Source organism: Podarcis bocagei (assembly GCF_964188305.1).
Source record: "Podarcis bocagei genome assembly, chromosome: 9".
Lineage (NCBI taxonomy): Eukaryota > Metazoa > Chordata > Lepidosauria > Squamata > Lacertidae > Podarcis > Podarcis bocagei.
In genome coordinates, this window is record NC_138134.1 from 40,419,173 (window position 1) to 40,440,490 (window position 21,318).

General features: G+C 42.2%; 1 protein-coding gene across 5 annotated transcripts in view; it reads left to right on the forward strand.

The window, feature by feature from the left end:
• The window catches only part of GATB (glutamyl-tRNA amidotransferase subunit B), a 59,019-nt gene that overhangs the window by 19,552 nt on the left and 18,149 nt on the right, over window positions 1-21,318 (forward strand). For 4 of the 5 annotated variants that reach the window (XR_014011656.1, XR_014011657.1, XR_014011658.1 and 1 more), the window contains exons 6-13: window positions 146-259; window positions 2,892-2,976; window positions 3,914-3,958; window positions 6,469-6,658; window positions 10,380-10,513; window positions 11,374-11,452; window positions 16,413-16,547; window positions 20,179-20,355. Coding sequence is in view for 1 of the 5 variants with exons in the window: in XM_081208423.1 (XP_081064549.1) it covers window positions 146-259; window positions 2,892-2,976; window positions 3,914-3,958; window positions 6,469-6,658; window positions 10,380-10,513; window positions 11,374-11,452; window positions 16,413-16,547; window positions 20,179-20,304 (908 nt within the window). In the remaining 4 variants the exon portion in view is untranslated. Of the gene's footprint in view, window positions 1-145; window positions 260-2,891; window positions 2,977-3,913; window positions 3,959-6,468; window positions 6,659-10,379; window positions 10,514-11,373; window positions 11,453-16,412; window positions 16,548-20,178; window positions 21,064-21,318 lie in introns of those variants that run through there. The other variant, XM_081208423.1, reaches the window with a different exon arrangement.

A 21,318-nucleotide genomic window follows, 5' to 3' on the forward strand; every position in this document is an offset into this window, starting at 1 on the left:
AAATGGCCCTTTGATTCACTTCAGGGACAGCTAATCCATGTCCTGTCCCAAACTTTTTACTGGAAGCCCTGTACAAACCAATTGCAGATAATGTGGGATTAATTCCATTTGGTGAAATCTCATTCTACTGCTGATATCTCTTTAGAGGGTCAACTGAGAGTAGATGCCAATGTATCCGTGCATCGCCCTGGAGAACGTCTTGGAGTGAGGACTGAAGTGAAGAATATCAACAGTGCCCGATTTCTTGCCAAGGCCATAGGTAAGTGAAGCACTTCCTCCCAAATGAAAATCTGGGCAGGGAGTTTGGAATCCCATGCCAGAAAAAACCACATCAGTTTCTGTTACTGGGCAAGTTATGCTAATAATATATACAAACCTGCTACCTCTACATTGCATGCATTGTTTTGATGTTTTTAGCCTAGCTGAAATCCATCATTGTGAACTGTAATAATGTTTTGCGTTAATAGCGGTCTCTGTGTGTAGAAACCTTTGGCTTTTGTGTGACTGGGGTGTAGCTTTTGCCCCTGGCCACAGATGGTCTAGAAATACAGTGATTGGAATGAGCCTTTGGGGGAGGAGACCTTGACCGGGAACATAACTTCTTTGCTGCCTTCCTTGTTTGGAATGGCTGCTTGTACCATCACTTCTGTAATCAATAGGACCAGGTGCCTGCAAACTACTTAAACGGTACTTAATTGGCTGAAATGCAAGCATGCTGGTTTAATTTGTTCTTCTTAATTCTGTTTTCCTTGTTTTAAGTTATTACCTTATATTGCATGTTAGCCCATTAGGGGTGCGCACATGCATGAAATGTGGTGTTATAATACAGGGAAAGTATAATTTCTTGGCTGGCAATTGATTGGTGGGTTTTTGTTAGCGGGGCCTCCTCTGCAACAAAGAAAGCAAAATGTAATGGCTTGCTGTTTAGCCCATGAGAGTTTTAGTTCCATAGTAGCACGGCCACATTCTCTTAGATGACACAAGAGACGCAGTGGGGGGGGGGAGTGTGTGATCCACAGAGAATGTGTATCTACAATGTGAGTGTCACATGGATGTTGCTGTGTTTCTATGCAAGAGAATTATTGGGCTCAGAATAGAGAAAGGAAACATTTACATAGAATCATAGAGTTGGGAGGGAGCCCAAATATTGTCTAGTCGAAACCCCTACAATGCAGGGATATACATACAGTGGTATCTTGGGTTACAAATGCTTCGGGTTACGTGTTTTCAGGTTGCGGACTGAGGGAAACCCGGAAGTACTGGAAAGGGTTACTTCTGGGTTTTGCTGCTCGCGCATGCGCAGATGCGCCAAATCGCATCACGAGCATGCACAGACGCGGCGCTGCAGGTTACGAACGCTGCTGGTTGAGGACGTGCCTCCGTCACGGATTACGTACGCAACCTGAGGTTCCACTGTACATCATTTTGTTCGTATGCTGCCTTTCCATAGATACAACCATGCTCAAGGCCACTTACAACATGGGGGGAAAACCATAATCACAAAACGTAACAAAAATAGTCATAAACAATCAATAAAACATCAAAAAGTACACCACCAAATTGCTCAGTTTCCACACAAATCATAGTAAGATCTGAAACAAAGACTCAAAAATAGTAATATAACAGCAACAACCCCCCCCCCCCGCAACAAAAACCCCTAAACAATACCTCAGCCCAAGAGTCTGTTCAGCAGCCTAAGCTTTTGTAGCTGGAGTCAGTCCCAGGCCAGGTGGGGAAGCATGTCTTCTAGGACTCAGTCAAGATTTATGAGTGCCACTATATGTTAGAGCAGTGTTTCCCAACCGGTGTTCCGCGGCACACTACTGTGCCGTGAGACATCGGCTGGTGTGCCGTGGGAGGGAGGCGGGCGAGAGGCGGCGGCGGCGAGGATCCGGTGGGGGGAGCGGGGGCCGTCGCGCGCAACCGAACTCACTTGGCGCGCTGCCGGCTTGTCCTCCTTCAACCCGGGTCGGGCCAGGCCTGCTCACGTCCCCGGATCCCCTAGCAGCAGCCGCACGCTCTCCAAAAGCGCAACGCTGCGCGCAACCGCTCGGCCAGCTGGTGCTCTGCGACTCCGCCCTTTCCCCTCCCAGCGCCGGAGGGTTCGCGCGACCGCAGCTGTTCCCTTTCGCAGCGCGCGGGAAACAATTCCAGGCCGATTGCCTTGTGCCGAAAAGCACCGCCTCTCCTTCCAGCTCAGGCCCGGGCCGCCGGCTCCCCGAATGACGTCACGGGGGCGGGGCTTTAATGGTGGTGTGCCGCGAGATTTTTTTCCGGTAAACAGGTGTGCCGTTGCCCAAAAACGTTTGGGAAACACTGTGTTAGAGGAAGGGCTGTAGCTCAGTGGTAGAGCGCATGCTTTGCATACATAAAGGTCAGTCTGTGGCATCTCCAGGGAGAACCAGAAGGACTGTAGTTTAATCCTGGATTGTCACTGCCAGGTGGACCAGTGGTTTCACTTGGAGTAAGGCAGATTTATTATATTTCTGTATATGCGGGTTATTTTTGCATCTCGGGGTGAGTCAAAAAACACAGAACTTGCTCTTGATCTCCAAAAGAAATTAGTCCAACAAAGGCCCTTTTGAATAAAGGTGGAGATAAAAGTGTGCAGTCAGTCTTATTCTGTATGAGAGCGGAATGACTGTTTCAGCTGTATGTCTTCAGGGTGTTTTGGAATGGGATTGTGTTGAAAATTTATGCCTTCCAAAAACGGTATAAATTAAATGTCAGAAAGCAATTCAGTTTATTTGTGATTCTCTAATATTTCTGTTAGGCTTACTTTGGCATTGATAAGCGTTTTAAAGTGTGTGTCTCCCCCCTTCCCCCGGTTTGAAAATTTTAAATAGGCAAAGGTGCATCACAACTAAGCTTAATTTATTTGTTTTGTTAAGACTATGAAATACAAAGGCAAATTGAAGAGCTGGAGAATGGAGGAACTATTTTGAATGAAACCAGAGCCTTTGACTTTAAACATGGGTAAGTTTTTCATTCTACCGTTGGTGGGGATTGTTTGTTACATATTGGAAGGACATACCCACCCCCACCCCCCAAAAAATCTCAACTGAGAGGAAGGCAACATTATTAGCCACAGAGCCACCCTGAACATATCTGATGCTCAGTTCCTAAACAAAATTATTTTGAATTATGGACCCATGGCCTGTTCATACAGCCACTGGACATGTGGTAGCTATGAGGAAAGTACTTTGAAATTCTGTGTGATGGTTCTTGCCTGTGGCAATCTGACTTTCTGCCATATTTGTAGTTTTGGTTTTCTACACATTCTCCTTTTTGTGTTTAAATGCTGAAAGTCAAATTCTACAGAGGGTGGACTTGGCATACAACCACCAAAGCGCCTAGGTTTCTTCCCCCCGCCCCCTGCTACCTGTTACATACTGAGATAATTGTGTGATTATGCCTCTGTGAGTGGGAAGATTCCCATGTAAATACGCTGAAGTCGGCAGAATAATAATAATAATAGTAATAATAATAATTTATTTATACCCCGCCCATCTGGCTGGGTTTCCCCAGCCACTCTGGGCAGCTTCCAACAGAATATTAAAATACAATAGTCTATTAAACATTAAAAGCTTCCCTAAACAGGGCTGCCTGTTCAGGAGATAAGCATTTAAATTGCTAAGAGTACAGTAAATATGCCAAACTATCTGTTAGGGTGGCCATGGGGAATCTCTGGCCTATGGCCAAATTAGATCCAGCAGGCTGTTTTTCCAAACCATGGCCACCTGCCCCCACACCTGACATCAGGTAACCATGAAGCTGCAAAGGACGAATTTGAAGCTTAAAATGTCAGTGAACCCCACTTGTCAAGGAGCAGTCAGCTAGGTTGGCTGCAGGAGGGGATTCCTCACTGTCGGCACCAGTCAACCAACCTAACTTCTTGTCCTTATTTTTTTAGGTGCACCATAGCAATGAGAGACAAAGAAGGAAAACAAGACTATCGGTAATTATCTTTAGATTGTTTCTGAAGGAAGCTCTTCGTTGAGCACCTGTAAGTTGTGATTCCCTTTTGGCTTCCTCAGACCTGACAAGTCATTGGTGATGGTAATTACCTCACAGAGTGATTCCTCGGAGTTGAGAGGAAGCTGAACAGAATTAGTCACCTGCTGCCCTCCGGTTTGGCTTACATCGGGTGCGGGCAGGGAGGGTATTGTTGTTGTTGTTGTTGTTTGGATTTGATATCCCGCCTTTCACTCCCTTTAAGGAGTCTCAAAGCGGCTAACATTCTCCTTTCTCTTCCTCCCCCACAACAAACACTCTGTGAGGTGAGTGGGGCTGAGAGACTTCAGAGAAGCGTGACTGGCCCAAGGTCACCCAGCAGCTGCATGTGGAGGAGCGGAGACGCGAACCCAGTTCCCCAGATTACAAGTCCACCGCTCTGCATTTATTAATATTTTAACAGTGAAGTTAAAAAGCTTCCCTAAACAGTGCTGCCATGTTCCACTGCCAAATCACATTGAGACTAGCAGGTAGCATGAGAGAGGGCCTTCTCTATAGCAGCAACCCTCCTTCTCCCAAGACAGGTTCAACTGGCCTATTCAGTAATGGCCTTTAGTCAAGTTATGTTGGCTTCTGCAGGCTTCTGGTGGATTTTTATTGTCGGTTTACTTTGGAATCATAGAACTGTAGGGTTGGAAGGAAACCCAAGGGTCATCTAGTCCAACAGGCAGGTGGCCCGTATGAACTCACAACCTTGATGTTATCAGCACCATGCTCTAACTGTTTTACTGTTCTCATTTTTATTGTACCAAGACTATAGTGTTTTGTTGCTATAAATGTAAACAAGCTTGGAGGGCCCAGAGGGCTGAAAGGCAAACCAGAAAATTTTCTATAAATGATCCCAAGACAGACCACTGCTAAAAATAACATTCATTCTTGTTTGCTGGTCATCAGTCAGGACTTTGCAATCTATCCCTGGCTGCTAGAAGACAGAGTTGTATTCCCGAAAGTAAACCCACTGAAATTAATGGAACTAAGTTAGCCATGACCTATGGGTCTACTGAGTAAAAGTGAGTTGAGAATATATTACACTCCAAGCTGGTCTGTTCTACTGTCGGATTGCTCATACCATCATGACATTCTTTCTAATGTTTACTCTTTAAATAATTTTTTTCTTTTAAAAAAATCTTTCTTTTTCTTTTACTTTGAACCAATGGTTTTAGCTCCTACCCTCTGGAGCAACAGAAAATAAATCTGATTTGTTGTTTTCTGACAGCCCTTCAAATATTTGAAATAGCTGCCACCTCTTTAGTATTCTGTGCTACAAATTTTTATTACCATCTGAAATTTGTTAAAAGCCCACTTCCAGGTATGTTCAAAGCTGCATAAATAGCACTTCCAGTTGTCCATCAATATTTGATCATAATATCCTTGCTACATGGATAAAAGTGGGTGTACTTTTTTCAATAGAGTTTTGATTTTTCCACAGCTAATGCAGTTGAACACTGTAGCTAATGCAGTGCTAACCTCTTTAGACCTCATTTTCCTATATCGCAGGATACTGTGTGAGGAGAGGGCTGTGGCTATTTCATTAGTTCTTTCCACATCTGCTAGCCTCAGCCTGTTTCACTGCTACAACTGATGAACTTGAATGTTTTATTTAAAATAAAATAAAAACGGGGAGAAACAAAGCATGGATAAATCAATTCAAAACCTATAGTGAAATTTGCTTTTTAAACTGTGCTTTTGTGTATTGAAATCTGGATTTGAAAGCAGTGGGTGTAGCTTAAGTCTAACTTCTTCAAGGAATGCATCTCAGCTGTTTGCAAAGAGACATGGCAACACTTTAATTGTGTTTGCAAATCCATCATTTGTTCGTGCAAGGCAGGAGTTGGCTCTTTAATCGCCATGTTTTTGTGGTGGCTTGAATCAGCCCCTTCTTCGGCGCAGCCCTTGTCATTTGATGTTGTCACTCAGATTTATTTGCCATGGCACCCCACTGAAGATGGCAACTTGGCTTTTAGCGCGGTTTCCTCCTTTCATTGAAACTCCTCCGACTAATACGAGGGAGGTTGCAACCTGCGTGGAACACTGCTAGCATCTGGCTGTCACTCTTCCCTTTCCCCTTTGCCAGATTGTACTCCCAGTTGGTCTGAAATCACAGGTCCTGTTTGGCACCGAGGACGATAAGCGACATCTGCATTTTGTTTGTGTTTTTTGGGAAGGGCGTAAAATGGCTTAAATTTATTCCTTCTCCCCGTTGCTGGCTGTTGACAGCCAGTGGCGGATCATCAAAAAAGAAAGGCAGCTTGAGGCTATGCACCTCGGCACAGGGGCTTATCTGTTGCTGCTGAGAGGACTTGCACTCAGCCGTGGACTCCAAGCATTTGGTTTCCTTACGTTAAGTCCCATAATTGTTCGGAGAAGGAGCAACTTCATCACAGGTGGCTGGGATGCGGCTAAAGGGTTGAAGTGAAAAGGACAGCAGAGGAGCCTCCCTTTGTTTTCTCCCAGGTTTATGCCGGAACCGAACCTTCCTCCATTGATTCTTCGCGATTCTAAATCTTCGCCTGCTCACACAAGCGACCGGCAAGTGGTGAATATTGATTGGCTTCGGGAGAGGCTTCCTGACCTCCCCAGTGCGAAGAGAGCAAAGCTTGTTGAATGTTATGGGATTCAGCCTCAGCACAGTTTCACCTTATTGGTAGGTCTATTGACTGAACATTCAAGTAAACCAAGAAACATCAAAAGATTCAGTGCTTCAGAAAACACTCCTAAAAATGTCATATTAGCCAGCTGTCAGTTCTCATAGATTTTTCTTACGTAGAAAATGAGTTCAACACGCTTGGCTGTTTCTGCTCAGATAATGTACACAATAGGGTCTCTGAAACTATACCTGCTTTTTTTTTGCTTTTTTTGGCATGCATCCATCAGCATCATAGTAAATTGAAATATATAGCTAGTTATTGTAGCCTCAAAACCCTTTTTGTCTTAAAAACATTCCTGCATTGTAATTTTTTCAGTGTATTTGCCTACAACACTGCTATCTCTGGAATGCTGGCATTAAAGTATGTGCTCTGTGAGCCCAGTTGGTGCATCTCATCCTAATGTACCAGCTCAATCAATCTTAAGAGCTGGGCCAGTAGGGCTTTTTCCACATTATTCTTCAGCTTGTGGCTATATTCCGTGGAGTATCACTGTCTGTAACATTGAAAAGTCGCACGCCAAGCAGTTTTAAATTTTTTTGTTTACCTTCTCTTGGATGCATGACCTTTGGACCACCCTTGTAGCTTAAAGGGGGAGAAATTCATAGAAAAGAACAGCACCATATGGCTTTATGACATTTGATCCATTATTCTACCATAAACTTACGTTAATGCACTCTAAATACTAGAAAGAAACTGTGACACTTTTCTGGAATTTAATCATGCATGTATCTGTCATAAGCCTACTATATGAACAAGCCCTTTCATGTAACATATATGCTGGCTCCAGGGCTTCTTTTTAGCAGTGGAAATAAATGAGACTGCCTAGCCTAACCTTAGATTCCTTTCATTCTGCTGAGTACTCAGCTTTGACTAATGTTAGCCTTTTCTCCTGTGTTTTTTTCCTTCCTCATCTCTTTCTGTCTAATGTGTCTTTCTGACACTTGGACACCAGGCCTATTCTGGAAGCCTGTATAGTTGAGCAGAAAGTAACAGGTGCTTATTCTGAAGATGGTACCAACCCACTGAACCAATTGAGCCAACCCATCAAGTACTATCAATGTTTTTGGTCCAATAATGACTCCCTGCCATCCATTCTCTCTACATTTAGGTCTTGAGGAGGGGGGGTATTGTTCTACAAACACTATTTCTTTTCTTTTGATTTACTGAGAGTCCAGCTAATCTAAATTCACCTGAGACATCTAGTTTCTGTTGGTGTTTTAAGCCTACATCAGGAATACAAACAGATTGCTAATGGGGAGGATGCATAAATCTAATGAGCAGTCTTTCAAGTTAGAGTGCCCAAGCGTGCTCATTAAATAAATGGCATAGGTACTGGGACACCTTCAAAATGCAAGATCCACACTCCCTGCCAACTTGTTAGCGGAAGCATTGTGGAGGGGAAATTGCATTAAAATAAAGTCATACTTCAGTAATGAAATATTATTATTATTCTTTGGTTAGTTCGTGTTGCATTAATCCTTAGGGGGATTTTGAAGTATGTATTCTAAATTTCCACCAGGCTACATTAACTGTAACGAGCCCCAAAAAATAAAAATAAAAATAAAATAATTAGAGCCTGCGCATAAAAAAAAAAACAATATGCAGCAAAGGCAATAAATTCAGTGTTGTACATGTAGCTGAAGCAGGTATGAATAAGGCATTGTATGGTGAAACACAGATCCAAATAAGGGTTAAAGTTATAAGGCTTTAATGTATGTATATAGTTTGGTATCCTTTGGACTAGGTTGCTGTTCCACCAAGACCTCCAGCAAATTCAGTGAATATAAAAAATAAAAGGAGCTCTGGTTTTGCTCTCCTCACAGTAAGTAATTTGGCTCCCAGTATTTTCAGCAGTGAGAAAATCCCACACTTCCCCAAACCACTGAAAAATAGCACATTTCGCTAGTGAAAAGTGATACCTACTTTCTGAAGTTTAGCTTATATTGCTAAAATTTCACCAAATGCTTTTAATTTCACTGAGCTGTTCACATACTTTTGCCTCTGCTTCAACAATAACAGCTTTTTATACATTACATATGATAGTTACAGCCTTATGGGATGCATTGGGTGTCTAAATGTGAGGCCCCCTTTGATCTCAAGGCCCTGGACCAAATTGCCCCCCTTCCGATTGGTTCTGCCTACACACTGCTGGTAATTGCTCTGAGCTCCTGCTGAAATCTCTCCTTCGATTGAATGGACACTAGGCATGTTAGTGTTGCTGTGGGTCCAGGGTGTTATTTCCGATACATCCCGAGTAGTCTCCCCAAACATCTCCTGACATCTTTGACCTGCATGCAAGTGTGTGTATGAAATTTAAAATGGCAGCAGTAGTAGACAGATCCACATCGGTGTACTTGTTAAATATGTAGGCTTTCTACCAGACTGAACATCTCATCAAGCTCTTAGGAATATGTGTATAATGTATGCAGTAAGAAAATTGAATCTCCTGACAAACTTGCTTTGAACTGAATGGGACTGGATAAGGGTTAGGATTTTGGAGACGATTGCACTTGGCACTGGATATAAGCAAGTTCCGTTCAAGGGTTGCCTTGTGTGAGAGCTTATTCCCTAAGCTGACAAACTGTCTGAGAGAAAAATATTCCTCCTATGAGTCATAGGATTACTCCAGCCTTCTGTGCTGAGTGAGTGCTAGTTTGAGTCTGCCATGCATTTTGATCAACTTTCCGGCAGTAAAAGCTGTCTGGAAGCAAACGACTGCTCGAGTCTTGCTTGCAATACAAAAACTGCAAGAACTAGAAGGCAAGGATTCAGCTTGTCACTCAGGAGGAGTTTTGATTCAACTTAAAACAAACACTCGCATTTGACAGAAGCATTTACATTGTGACTAATGATGCTTGCTGATCTGCCTTTAATTACCGGATCTCTATATAATCTGTTTAAAGATTATAGAGTTGTGTGTTTTCCTCTTGCTTTGTGTTTGTCTGAAATTGATTCTGACTGTATGTGCCAGTTCTGGTTCAGATGTTGGGTGGGCTGTTGTAGCCATATCTATTTCAGCCATTTTAGAAAGCATCAGTATAGAGTATTATAAAATTGGACAGTAAGCAGGGTGAGTCCTGGCTGATCTTTCATACTGGGTTAACAGGAGTTTTGCCAAGCTCCTCCTTCCCCACTAGACTCAACACTTGTGCCTTTCTTTAACTACCTAGTGACATAGATACAATTTTTTACCACCTGTTTACACATCTCTCCCTTGGGACACTCCCTTATAATGTGTGTGCTCACGTGCTTCTGTGATGTCATCAGATTTCACAGGGAAGGGAAGAAAAACTATGGTATGCTTTCAGGGTGGGTCGTGCCGTTCTGATTGTGTATGTATTTGGTGGTCTCAGAACACTAAAAAGAGCAGCCTAACTGTGAAAACATACACACACAAGCAAAAAGCTTCATGAATTATAAGGGTATACAATTTCTGCAAAACTAGCAGTGGAGAGGCTAAAGTCATGCCTATCTTGCTATTCTATTGAATACTCATGCAGTGGCAGTTTTTGGAAGCATTGTGAAGTTAACTTGAGGCATGTTGATCAATTGACTGTTGCGAATAGCTGAGAAGCCAAGAGGTTAAGAATATTCCACATGTGATAAGACCCGAAAGCTCATGGATATGAGTTTTTATTTTTTGGTTTTGGTTTTCTGGTGGTATGGATAGCTGGTTCGGCTGCTGCCATCTTAACACACCATTTTGTCTCTGAGCAGAATGAAGATGGATTAGTAGAATTTTTTGAAGCTGTGGTGAATGCAACAGGAATGGCTCCCAAAAAGGTTGTTGGCTGGATTATAAAAGATATTCTTGGCTATTTAAAACAGTATAACCTTGAAGTAAAGGAAAGGTGAGGCCTTTTAATGTTTATACTTTTGCGCAAGCAAATCTGTACACAAATATTAGTCTTCGATAATGGTAAATAATGTAGTCCTCTGTTACCACATGGGCATCTGAATAAACTGTTCAGTGATTAAGGATGCCACAGTAACCTTCAAGGTTCAGTTTCTTACATAGTACTGTTGTTCAACTGATGCATAAAAATCATACTGAACCTTCTTTATCTGATTCTACTAATTTGCAAAAGGAAGAGGGGTGAGATCAATGGGTGAAGAAGAAGAAGAAGAAGAGTTTGGATTTGATATCCCGCCTTTCACTCCCTTTAAGAAGTCTCAAAGCGGCTAACATTCTCCTTTCCCTTCCTCCCCCACAACAAACACTCTGTGAGGTGAGTGGGGCTGAGAGACTTCAGAGAAGTGTGACTGGCCCAAGGTCACCCAGCAGCTGCATGTGGAGGAGCGGAGACGCGAACCCAGTTCCCCAGATTACGAGGCTACCGCTCTTAACCACTACACCACACTGGAGAAAAGTATTTTGCAAGATATAGGTGAAGAGCGAAGAAAAGAGGGTGAACATCCATTAGAATGTGCAAATGACTACAGATGTCAGCCAGCACTACAGTACTCTCAGTGGGATGCGTGTTCCCATTTGCAACTAGCACATCTCCTCCTGTTTAAAATTGCATGAACAGAACTGGATTAGGATGGTCATGGGGAAACCTAATGTACAACCCAGGCAAAACAGTTGGAGCCTTTTGCTCAGATGGTTTTCTGCACATCCCAACTTTGATACAACCGTATTAAAGGTGATGAGTAGCTTGTGCTGTATTTCTGCATCTCTGCTTATTTCAATTCATTTTATGTGGTCTAGTCCAGTCAGTCCTCTTCTTTTGGCTGAACTTCTGAACCTTCTGGAAAGCGGAACGATTTCTTCCTCGGCAGCCAAACAAGTGAGCATTCCTCTTTTTAACATTGCCTTCACCATGAGCTTGTTTGTGTCACGGTGCATTTGAGTCTTGAATTTGTAAAATGTTATATCTTGTTTGGCCTTAGTTTGAAAACACCCCCCCCCTTTTTTTAAAAAAAGCTGTTATCTGTTATCTCAATAATCCTAATTTTTGTGTTCAGTTACAAAGAAACGACAAAAGGTAAAAGGATCTTTGTTTGTGCCTACTTGTGCAAGGCTGATCCTGTGCGTATGTATTCTGAAATAAGTCTCACTTGAACTTAGCTCTATTGAGCAATGTGGGTAGGATTTCAGCATTGGGTGAAAATCATATGTGGCGGTGATTCTCTACTTCCACACCCCCACTCAAAATTTTCTTTTGGAGATGGGGTAATATTAAATCTTCCTTCTTGGCCTGTCATCAACCTTCAAATAGCCAGCTGCCCACCCAATCTCTTTTTGTCTCTGTAGAGGAAAATAAAAGGTATCCTTTTGTTTTTCTCCATGGCTCGCAAAATGGCTGGCATGGGGGGAAGGACACATTTTAGAGCTGAAAAGCTGCCAGAGTTCATATTCCCCTAATGCTAGATTACTATTGGAGACTGTAGCCTCAGAGGCCACTTTAAGTGAAAAGAAATTATTGATGGGGGTTTGGACGTGGAGAAAACTATACAGGATCCTTACCATGTGTACTCTAAAGCTCAGTCCCATATAAGAGATATGCAAGCTTCTTCAAAATATTTTGTAAATAACTTTTTGTTATTTTGTGGTTTGCTGTTTGTAACTCTGAGCCCCTTTGGGAGGTGGGATGGGATATAATTTTAATTAATAAATGAATGATGTAACGCTAATAATTTAAACATTTTTATACAGCATGTGTGTGTGTTTGGCTTGTTTTTAACTTGTGACTATAGTTCATAGGGCATGTACAGTAATCTTGGACTTGTCTGTAACTGAGACTGAATGGCAGTTTACTGCCTTTTGTCCCTGTGAAGAGGCATCAGTTATATGAACATTATTGGCAGCTAATCACCATGATTGCCACTGCGATATGACCTCTGTTCTCTTCTGCAGTAGCAGCCTAGCAAAGGATGGGACAGTATTTTTAAGAGCACTGAACCATAAGAATTTGAAAAAAAAATGTATTGTATGAAGCAGGTTGGCATGGTACCATTACCCAGTGTCCTCTGCATGCTTTTTGCAGAAGTTCCATAAATGCATTGATATTTGGTCACCTATCAACGCTCTCAGTGGTCCACTTCACATGTCACAAACTATGGTATAATGTGATTGAGCTTTGCACACTACAGGAAAGTTCCTTACGCACTCCTTCCTGCTAATGAAAGTAGCTAGAGTCTGACTTGTGTGTCATCCAAACCTAGGCTCATGGTTTGTTTCTTTCCAAACAAACCATGAGTGGTAAACAAAGAACAAACCTTACCTTTCATGGTTTGTTTGGAGAGAAACAAAGCACAAGCCCAGGTTTAGATGGCACATCAGCTTGCACATTGTGTTTATGTTCACATTAAAGCATAGTTCGTTTTAAAATCTGTAAACCAGCTCAGTGTCTTACAGAGAGAGTTTAGATTTCTAATATTTTTTTCTCAATTTGTCAAAACATATATACTGTGTTAATGGCAGGGAGCGGGTGGTCTGAACCACAGAGCTTCTTGGGCTTGCTGATCGGAAGGTTGGCAGTTCAAATCCACGCAATGCGGTGAGCTCCCATTGCTCTGTCCCAGCTTCTGCCAACCTAGCAGTTCAAAAGCACACCCATGCAAGTAGATAAATAGGTACCGCTGTGGCAGGAAGGTAAACTGTGTTTCCATGTGCTCTGGCTTCCATCATGATGTTCCGTTGTGCCAGAAGTGGTTTAGTCATGCTAGCCACATGACCCGGAAAGCTGTTGGTGGACAAACACTGGTTCCCTCAGCCTGAAAGCGAGATAAGTGCCGCACCCCATAGTTGCCTTTGACTGGACTTAAGCATCCAGTCAAACCTTTACCTTTTACCCGTTGGGGGAGGACATTTCAGCTTTCATCTGTTTGTAATAGAACTCGTATTCTCTGTGTCTTTAAATTAGTAACTTTTATTAGTAACTAAGATTTATACCCACCTCAAATCCAGGGTGGGCTTCACAAATGCAATCTAATAACCAAAATAATGAAGACACCAACTAACAATGTCATTGTTTGGCTATTATTGGTTGATCCTGTGAAAAACAGCATCCTTGCTACATTTAGAAGAGGACGTTGATGGGGTAGATGTCTGAAGAATAACAAATGTTTCTAACGATTCTCAGCAGTAGGCAGGGAGATTGGATGGCCTGAGGGCACAAATAGCTATATACACGCACACAACAGTGAATGAATTGCTGCATTTGAGAGTGGGGTGATTGAACTGCAGCACTGATGGGCTAGGCAAACTGAGACACACGCACACAGGCAACACATGTACACATTGTTGGAAGCTTCCAGCAGGGTTATTGCTGCTGCTGCTGTTTCTGTTTTTGTTGTTGTTTATGCTTTCTGCGGATCAGGAAGCTCAAATTGTGAAGGGCTGTGAACCTTATTAGAAATGGTATGTTCTGTGGCCATGAGAGGAAATATGGCTGCATTGTGTAATTGCAGCACTCCCAAACAAATCTTTTTCCAAACCTATGCACACAGTAACCAGAGAATCTTTCCAGGTGTGTGCTTGTTTGCTTACTGTATAGCCAATTAATTCATATCTACACAACAGAACCTTTCAGGTGAGATGTGTTTTCCTTGATTAAGAGCTCTGACAGGGAAGCTGCACAAATCCCAGCTTTTATAGATAGTGAGGTGTCTCACACTGAGTAATGTCAGTGGTCCATCTAGTCACATACTATATATTGTCAACCCTGATGAACACAGGGTCTTTATCCTATCTCTTTCCTGCAAAAGATTCTGATATGCTTACTTAAATATATTTAACACCATCACATGCCTTGACTATCTCAGGAATGAGACCAAGTTGCACAGTGGCTATGTGAGATTGCTTTGTTATGGCAAATTTTGTGGCCTCCGACCAAACAAATGCAACTGCAAGTTAACAGCTTGGAGACTTGGTACAAGGCAGATTAATTTGAAGAGGGGCTCAAATAGCGTCAGTGTGTAGTTTGCCACATACCTGCACCGTTACTTTGGACCAGGTGATCTTGTAGCCCTGGGAGAAATTTCATCCGTTGTGGCGGAATATTTGTAACTTTGTTAGTTCTCCCCCATCTCGTTTTAATCTTGTTTTGTGTAAAGCAATGCTAATTGTGCTAGGGAGCGTTACATTAAAAAGCACTTCCATTTTCTTAGCTTTGGTGAATTAGTAACATGGAATTTCCAACATGACAGTCATTTCTGCATTGGCAGATTGCAATTGCCCAAACATGCAATTATGTCTTCAGTGCAGGAACGAACAGAAGCAGCTGTTTTAAAAGGTCTCTTTCTCTCCTTCTGCGCTCTCTCTCCCTCTCTGCCACCATCTCTGAAATAAGAGCAGAGGGAATACAGAAAATGACTGCCCAAAGAAATTGCTTTTTTATAAATAGCCCCATTCTCTAGGGTTTTTTCCAAGGTATCAGAGTCCAACTACAAAGCACTGTAACTTTAACTAATAATTATTCCAGACAGACACTTAAGTTCATCCAGCTGTGCTTCACAGTGATGGATAACTGGGCTAGAGCTGCCACAGGGTTCTGCATTATAACCTTCCACACCTCTGTGGTCTATGACCTGCCTTTATGTAGCTAAACTCCTTTTTCTCCCACTGACAGTCAGCAGAGTAACAGTTGCCTGGTTAAATGGTAACTCTATGGGAGATTCAGAATCATAGAATTGGAGAGTTGGAAGAGACGCTGTGGTTCATCCAGCAAAGTGTCCCCTGCAATGCAGGCATCTCAACTAAATCTCATTTTGCAATTTCATTTATCCATACTCCATGGAATAACAGATAGGGTTCAGATGGTGTGCATATGCAAAGACCACACCCTTAATAAGTATTACCAGCTATGCAGTCCCAACGCAGTGTGGTATTCACAGTTATGGTCAAAATCGTCATGGTACGCAGATGAGCAAGCATTGAGGGGCAGGGAAAGAGATCCAAAAACTACCTGGAATATGTATTCAATCCATAGTATTAGACATACACTTGTACACACCAGTTAGTTATAACCAGTCTGCATTAATAATCTTAACTTTGAACAGTACATTTGAGACCAGACTTCCGCTAAGAGCGCCCTTTTTTAACCAAAAGGAAGATGCTGCATTTTACAGACTTAAAGAATGGACATGAATTATCCCTTATAAAGGAAGAAAATATGAGAGAGATTTTCCACCAAGCCTGATCAATAGACATTTTATTGTGGCACATTATTGAACTGTGATGAGCCCAAATGTGAGATGCTTTATTATGTGGAGCCTGTGAACAGCATTAGGAGCCAGGAGAAGTATTCGTTCAGCCTAGTGTTATTGTTTGGGGCAGTAACTACAGTAGTACTGGATACCGTAGACCCTAAAGTGTAGAGGTGTTTGTGTTCAGGCATGTGGGACTCTTCTAATGACGCTTTTTATGATTGGACAAGGGTCACCAAAAATACCTTCTCAGTAGGATTGTAACATACCCTTGCATACCTGTGCCACAATTAAAAAATACCTGCTTGGCACATGAGACTAAATATTCCCCTGCTTTCTAGGAGAACTAGAAATGCAAGTCCAGAAAGAGGCGATCATGATTTTTCTAAAGGAAACTTACCTGAGAAGTAGGAAGCTTTACATGCTTTGCACATCTAGATATGGGATGTCATCAGTAGATTGATTTCTGATTTTGTGTCAGAATGGGAGTCATTATGCCCGTTAATACGTCTTTGCCTTCTTCTTATTGCAAACGTCATCCTTGCCTTCTGAGAGACATGTTTCAAGCGCTGATTTTCCTTTATCTTGATGCTGCAGGTGTTGGAAGTGATGTGGAAGGGGGAAGGGAAGACTCCATCTCTGATTGTTAAAGAAGAGAAGCTTGAACTGTTGCAGGATCAGAATGAGCTTGAGTGCATCTGTCAGACTGTGATGGGAGCCCATCAGAAAGAGGTGATATTGATAGCAACCCTGGGAAATTGGGAACAAGAGACTTTGACTCTTCAGGGTGGGTGGTGGAGATAAAAGATTTAAATTGCCACCTTCCTTTCATGTTGCCCTTTTGTTTGGAAACTCTTCAGAGAAAATGGGAGGGAAATTGACACATGAAGTGGCTGCAGGAGATGGCAACTTAAATCCATGTCCCCTTGACTCCAGCAACTCTACACTAATGTGAATATTCTGTATAGACTGTACGCTTGCAAAATAGCATTTGCATGGAATAATAGGAGCAAAGTAGAAAATATCTCCACCTGAAGCTTCTAATTTTACAGTTAAATTTTTTTATTAAAAAAATCCTTGCAAATTAAAAGAAATCCTTCCAAAGATCCAGAATTAGCTTTATTAGAATTAGTAAGTGCTTTTGCGTTCTCTCCAGAGCACAGATTGGAAAAGCAGCAATGAATGGCTTAATGTTAAGTAAAATGTTGTCTGGTTACATATGCAGTAGGGAAAATGCTAACATCTATCGAGAACAATGCTACCCACACCCATAGCCCTTCAGTGGAGGCTAACAGCTTTGCAGAGAGCTTTTGATAAATAAAATGAGCGTGTGCTAGGTCTGTCTGACCTTCATCGTGCTAACTAATTTGCAGTGGCTGATGAAAGTACCTCTGTATTTTCCAGCTGGTACTGAAGCGCAAGCAGAGACAGTCTGAGCATTAGAACAGGTCAAGGAGCACAAGTGTTTTTTGTTTCAGTAACAACATGGATTTTGAGTATTTAATTCTTTAACTAGTATTCTAGTGGAGGCGGGCATGAAAAATCAAAGACTGTTTTGAGTCTGCTTTTCTAAACTATGACACTATTTAAATTGGTGACTCTATGCTCACACTACCATGAGATCTTATGTATGAGTTAGGACTTTTTCCAGATAACTAATCGAAGTATTTGCCACAACGGCTTCAATATCAACAGGATAATCCTGCAAGCCCTTTTCCAGGGCAAGTAACACTGTGTCCAATTCCTGTATAGTAGACAAAACACTCACCGCAGGGATCATAGTCTTTTTGCACAGAGAGAACTATTCAGTTCCAAGAGCAAACCAATCATGCCACAAAACGGCAGAACATAGCTGGATGTTTGGGAATAGAAGTAGGGGATGGTGAAAGACCCTTTTTGATACATACTGCCACGTAGCCCCTGTAAGTGATTTTGAAGCAATGTTTATTTTAGAGTCACAAAACAGGATAGGGAGAGTTGTGTCGTATCACTGATGCCACTGGGACTATCTAGCAACCTTCTATGTGCTATAAATCTGCAACCACCTCCTCTGTGGCTTTGGCAATCAGATTAGAAACTGCAGTGCTAGCCCTGAGGAAATATGTTATTTTGCCCCAGCAACAGAAAGCTATGTTTTGGGTGCTGGGAAAATTAGATTTTCCCCTCAGCAAGCAAGTATTACCTGAAGAGAACTTACTTGGTTTTCCAATACTGTAGCAATAACTGTATTGTTTATAGAATTATTTGAATACGCCCTTCAGCTTTGGTTACACTTGTTGACAGAACAGGGATCTTGCTTTAATAAGAGCTTGTAACTGGAAGAGTGAAAGAACCATTCTGAATGGTTTTGAAAGATCGCTTCTCAGTTAAACATAATAATAAGTCCCATAAGTCATCTGAAAAGTGTCTAGGTGTTGCAGAAGCTGTGCATGTGTTACAGCCGCAAAGCAGATGCCATATCTCTTAGTACAACATACTAATTCAAGTGCTGGCAAACACTCAGTAGTGGTGTGTTTGGGTCGGGCCCTGGAGCCCCCCTCCTGCCACAGGCACTGCTGCTCCCCTTTCCTAGGGACCAGTGAGGTTGCCCAAGATTAGTGACTGTCCCCCAGTGCCACCATACAGCCCTGTCGGCGTCCTTACCCAGGTAAGCAATGAAACCAGTGTCCACAGGGCAGCTCTACCCCATCACACCTTGAATTAGTGTATAGTTGTGAGATTGAGTAGCTGCATTTTTTCTTCTTCTTAGTCCAAAGATTACTCCCTGCTCAGCCTGAAAGGAGGATGCAAGTTCTGAATGCACTGCTTCCCTTCAATCCAGTCCCGTGGTACTAGTTACGATGTCTGCTTGCAGCTTCCAAGTTCAGAGTCAGGGTGCTACTGAATACCAGCTGCTGGGGAACAACAATAAGGCTATTGCCTTCATGTTGTGCTTGTGGGCTCCCCAGAAGATCTGGGTGGCCACTGCCATCAACAAGCTGATGGACTAAAGCAGCCTTTCTCAACCTGTGGGTCCCCAGATGTTGTTGAACTACAACTCCCATCACCCCTAGCTAGCAAGGCCAGAGCTCAGGGACAATGGGAGTTGTAGTCCAACAACATCTGGGGACCCACAGGTTGAGAACCGCTGGACTAAAGGAACCATTGCTCTGATGCAGAAGTGGGATTCATATGACCCACCAAGCCAAATGCTAGTGGGTTTATAGGACTCTTGTCTTCGCTTACAAGACTAGGAAAGGCTGTGATTTCTTTTGGCGGATCAGAGTACATGGCTGGTGGGCTGTGGTTGACATAAACAGTAGCAGGTTCTACAGACCTGCTTTATTCTTTCCAAGACTTTCATTGCTGCTCTTTTAGTGCTGAGAGCTTCCTTTCAAACGGGTGGGGCCTGTAGTAAAATGGTAAAAGCACATCCCGACACTCTAGTTCAGGCCTACGGAACATGTGGTCCTCCAGAGGATGATGGATTCCAATTCCTATCAGCTCCAGTCAGCACAGCCAATGGTCAGGCGAACATCATCTGAAGAGCCAAAAGTCCCCCATATCTGCCTGAATAGCAGTGCTCCAGTTCAGAGTTCGAGCCAATCATACCTCCTTCTGGGATACTGTTAAATTGCTAGGTGCTCAAGCAAGCCAGTTCACTCCCCCCACCACCAGTTTTCCTGCTGAGCAGGAACTTGTTTCAGAATTCAGAAACAAACAAACAACATACATGGGTTAATGTATATTTTTATATCTGTGAAATCACTTATTGCTCTTGAAAAACACCATGTATATATCTAAAAAAAAAAAAAGTTGATGGAGAAATATCTGCTGTACTGGTGAGATAACTTGTTTGCCCAACTAACAGAAAGTTATGCACTGCCTCTTGTAACCGACTCCATTACAAGCCTGCTGTAGAGTGCTGTAATGTTCCTTCACCTCATTAGTGGTGAAGACTGATTGGGGCAACAATCTAATTTCACAATGCATGCTCTCTACACCAAGCTTGCTGTTAGCAAAAAAAGAAAGTCCAGCTTAGCTTGCCATTTTGTGCTGCACAACAACCTTGCTTTGCAAATGTAGAATCTTTAAATCCTGGTAGACCTTAAGTTTGCTCTATAGAAACGTGAGAAAGGGCACAAGGATTGTACTATTTAATATTACGATAATGAAATAAAATCATTCTAAGCTTCTGGGTTGCTAAACTGTCACGTTTTATGATGTCACATCAAGAACAGAAAATAACCTGCCAGTTCTCAAGGTTTGCGCTGGTTTTTCCGGTCGTGAAGACCAGGATTTAGCAGCAAGTCTCTTCAGTGTGTTTTTGCTTTAGTTTGATGTTGCTCAAAATTGAGTTTTGTTTTGTAATTTTTCTTTCAAGGTGGCAGACATAAAGAAGGGCAACAAAAAAGCACTGAATAAGCTTATTGGACAGGTTCAAAGAACAACAAGAGGACGCTCAGACCCTGTCCTGGTGAAACAAATACTAGAGAAGCTGCTATCATAGGAGCCTGCGGTGAAAATTCCATATCTGATATTCGCTGCTGTTATCAGAGTGGTAATTACTTGATACTTCTATCTTTCACAATCAAGCCATTGTACTGACTTCATTCACTTCTTGCTTACTGTATCAAGTTAACTGCAGCCACTTTCTGTAGTTTTTCAGCTTTACTCAGGCCATCATCCCCTTAAGCAGAGGTAGGCAACCTAAGGCCCATGGGCTGGATGCGGCCCAATCGCCTTCTCAATCCAGCCCACCGACGGTTCAGGGATCAGCGTGTTTTGACATGAATAGAATTGTGTCCTTTTATTTAAAATGCATCTCTGGGTTATTTGTGGGGCATAGGAATTTGTTCTTTTTTTTTCCTCAAAATAAAGTCCGGCCCCCCACAAGGTCTGAGGGACAGCCCATGGCTGAAAAAGGTTGCTGACCCCTGCTCTTAAGTGGCTGTCAAACTGGAACATAAGGTATGCAAAGAAAGAATTCAAATGGTATAATGTGCAAGTTTTCTGTATGAAAGCTTCTGGTTTTGTAACATATAATGAACTCTTTCTTCTAATTTATTAGTAATATTTTTCAGAAGTAGCTTAAATACTTCTTAAGGTATTTTCTGGGTGAATAATCAAAGCAGAGCATTCCTAAGTTTGTAAAGTACTCAAGAGACTTAAAACCCACAATTGCTTGTATGGACAGTTGTTCAAAAGCAAGCCTTTTGTTATAGGAGTAAGGGAATGTAAATAATATATTAAAGGTATTATTTCAGTATTGATGTTTCATTAAGCAGACCAGACATGTCATCAAACTTTGTTTTATTGTGGGGGGGGGGGGGTATTTTTGACTGTAATAAACTATGCCCTTTCTGAGGAAGAACTCTTTTCATTCTAATGTAATTTTCAATAATAATAATAATAATGATGATAAAAAATTTATACCCCACCCATCTGGCTGGGTTTCCCCAGCCACTCTGGGTGGCTCCCAACAGAGTATTAAACAGAATAAAACGATCAAACATTAAAAACT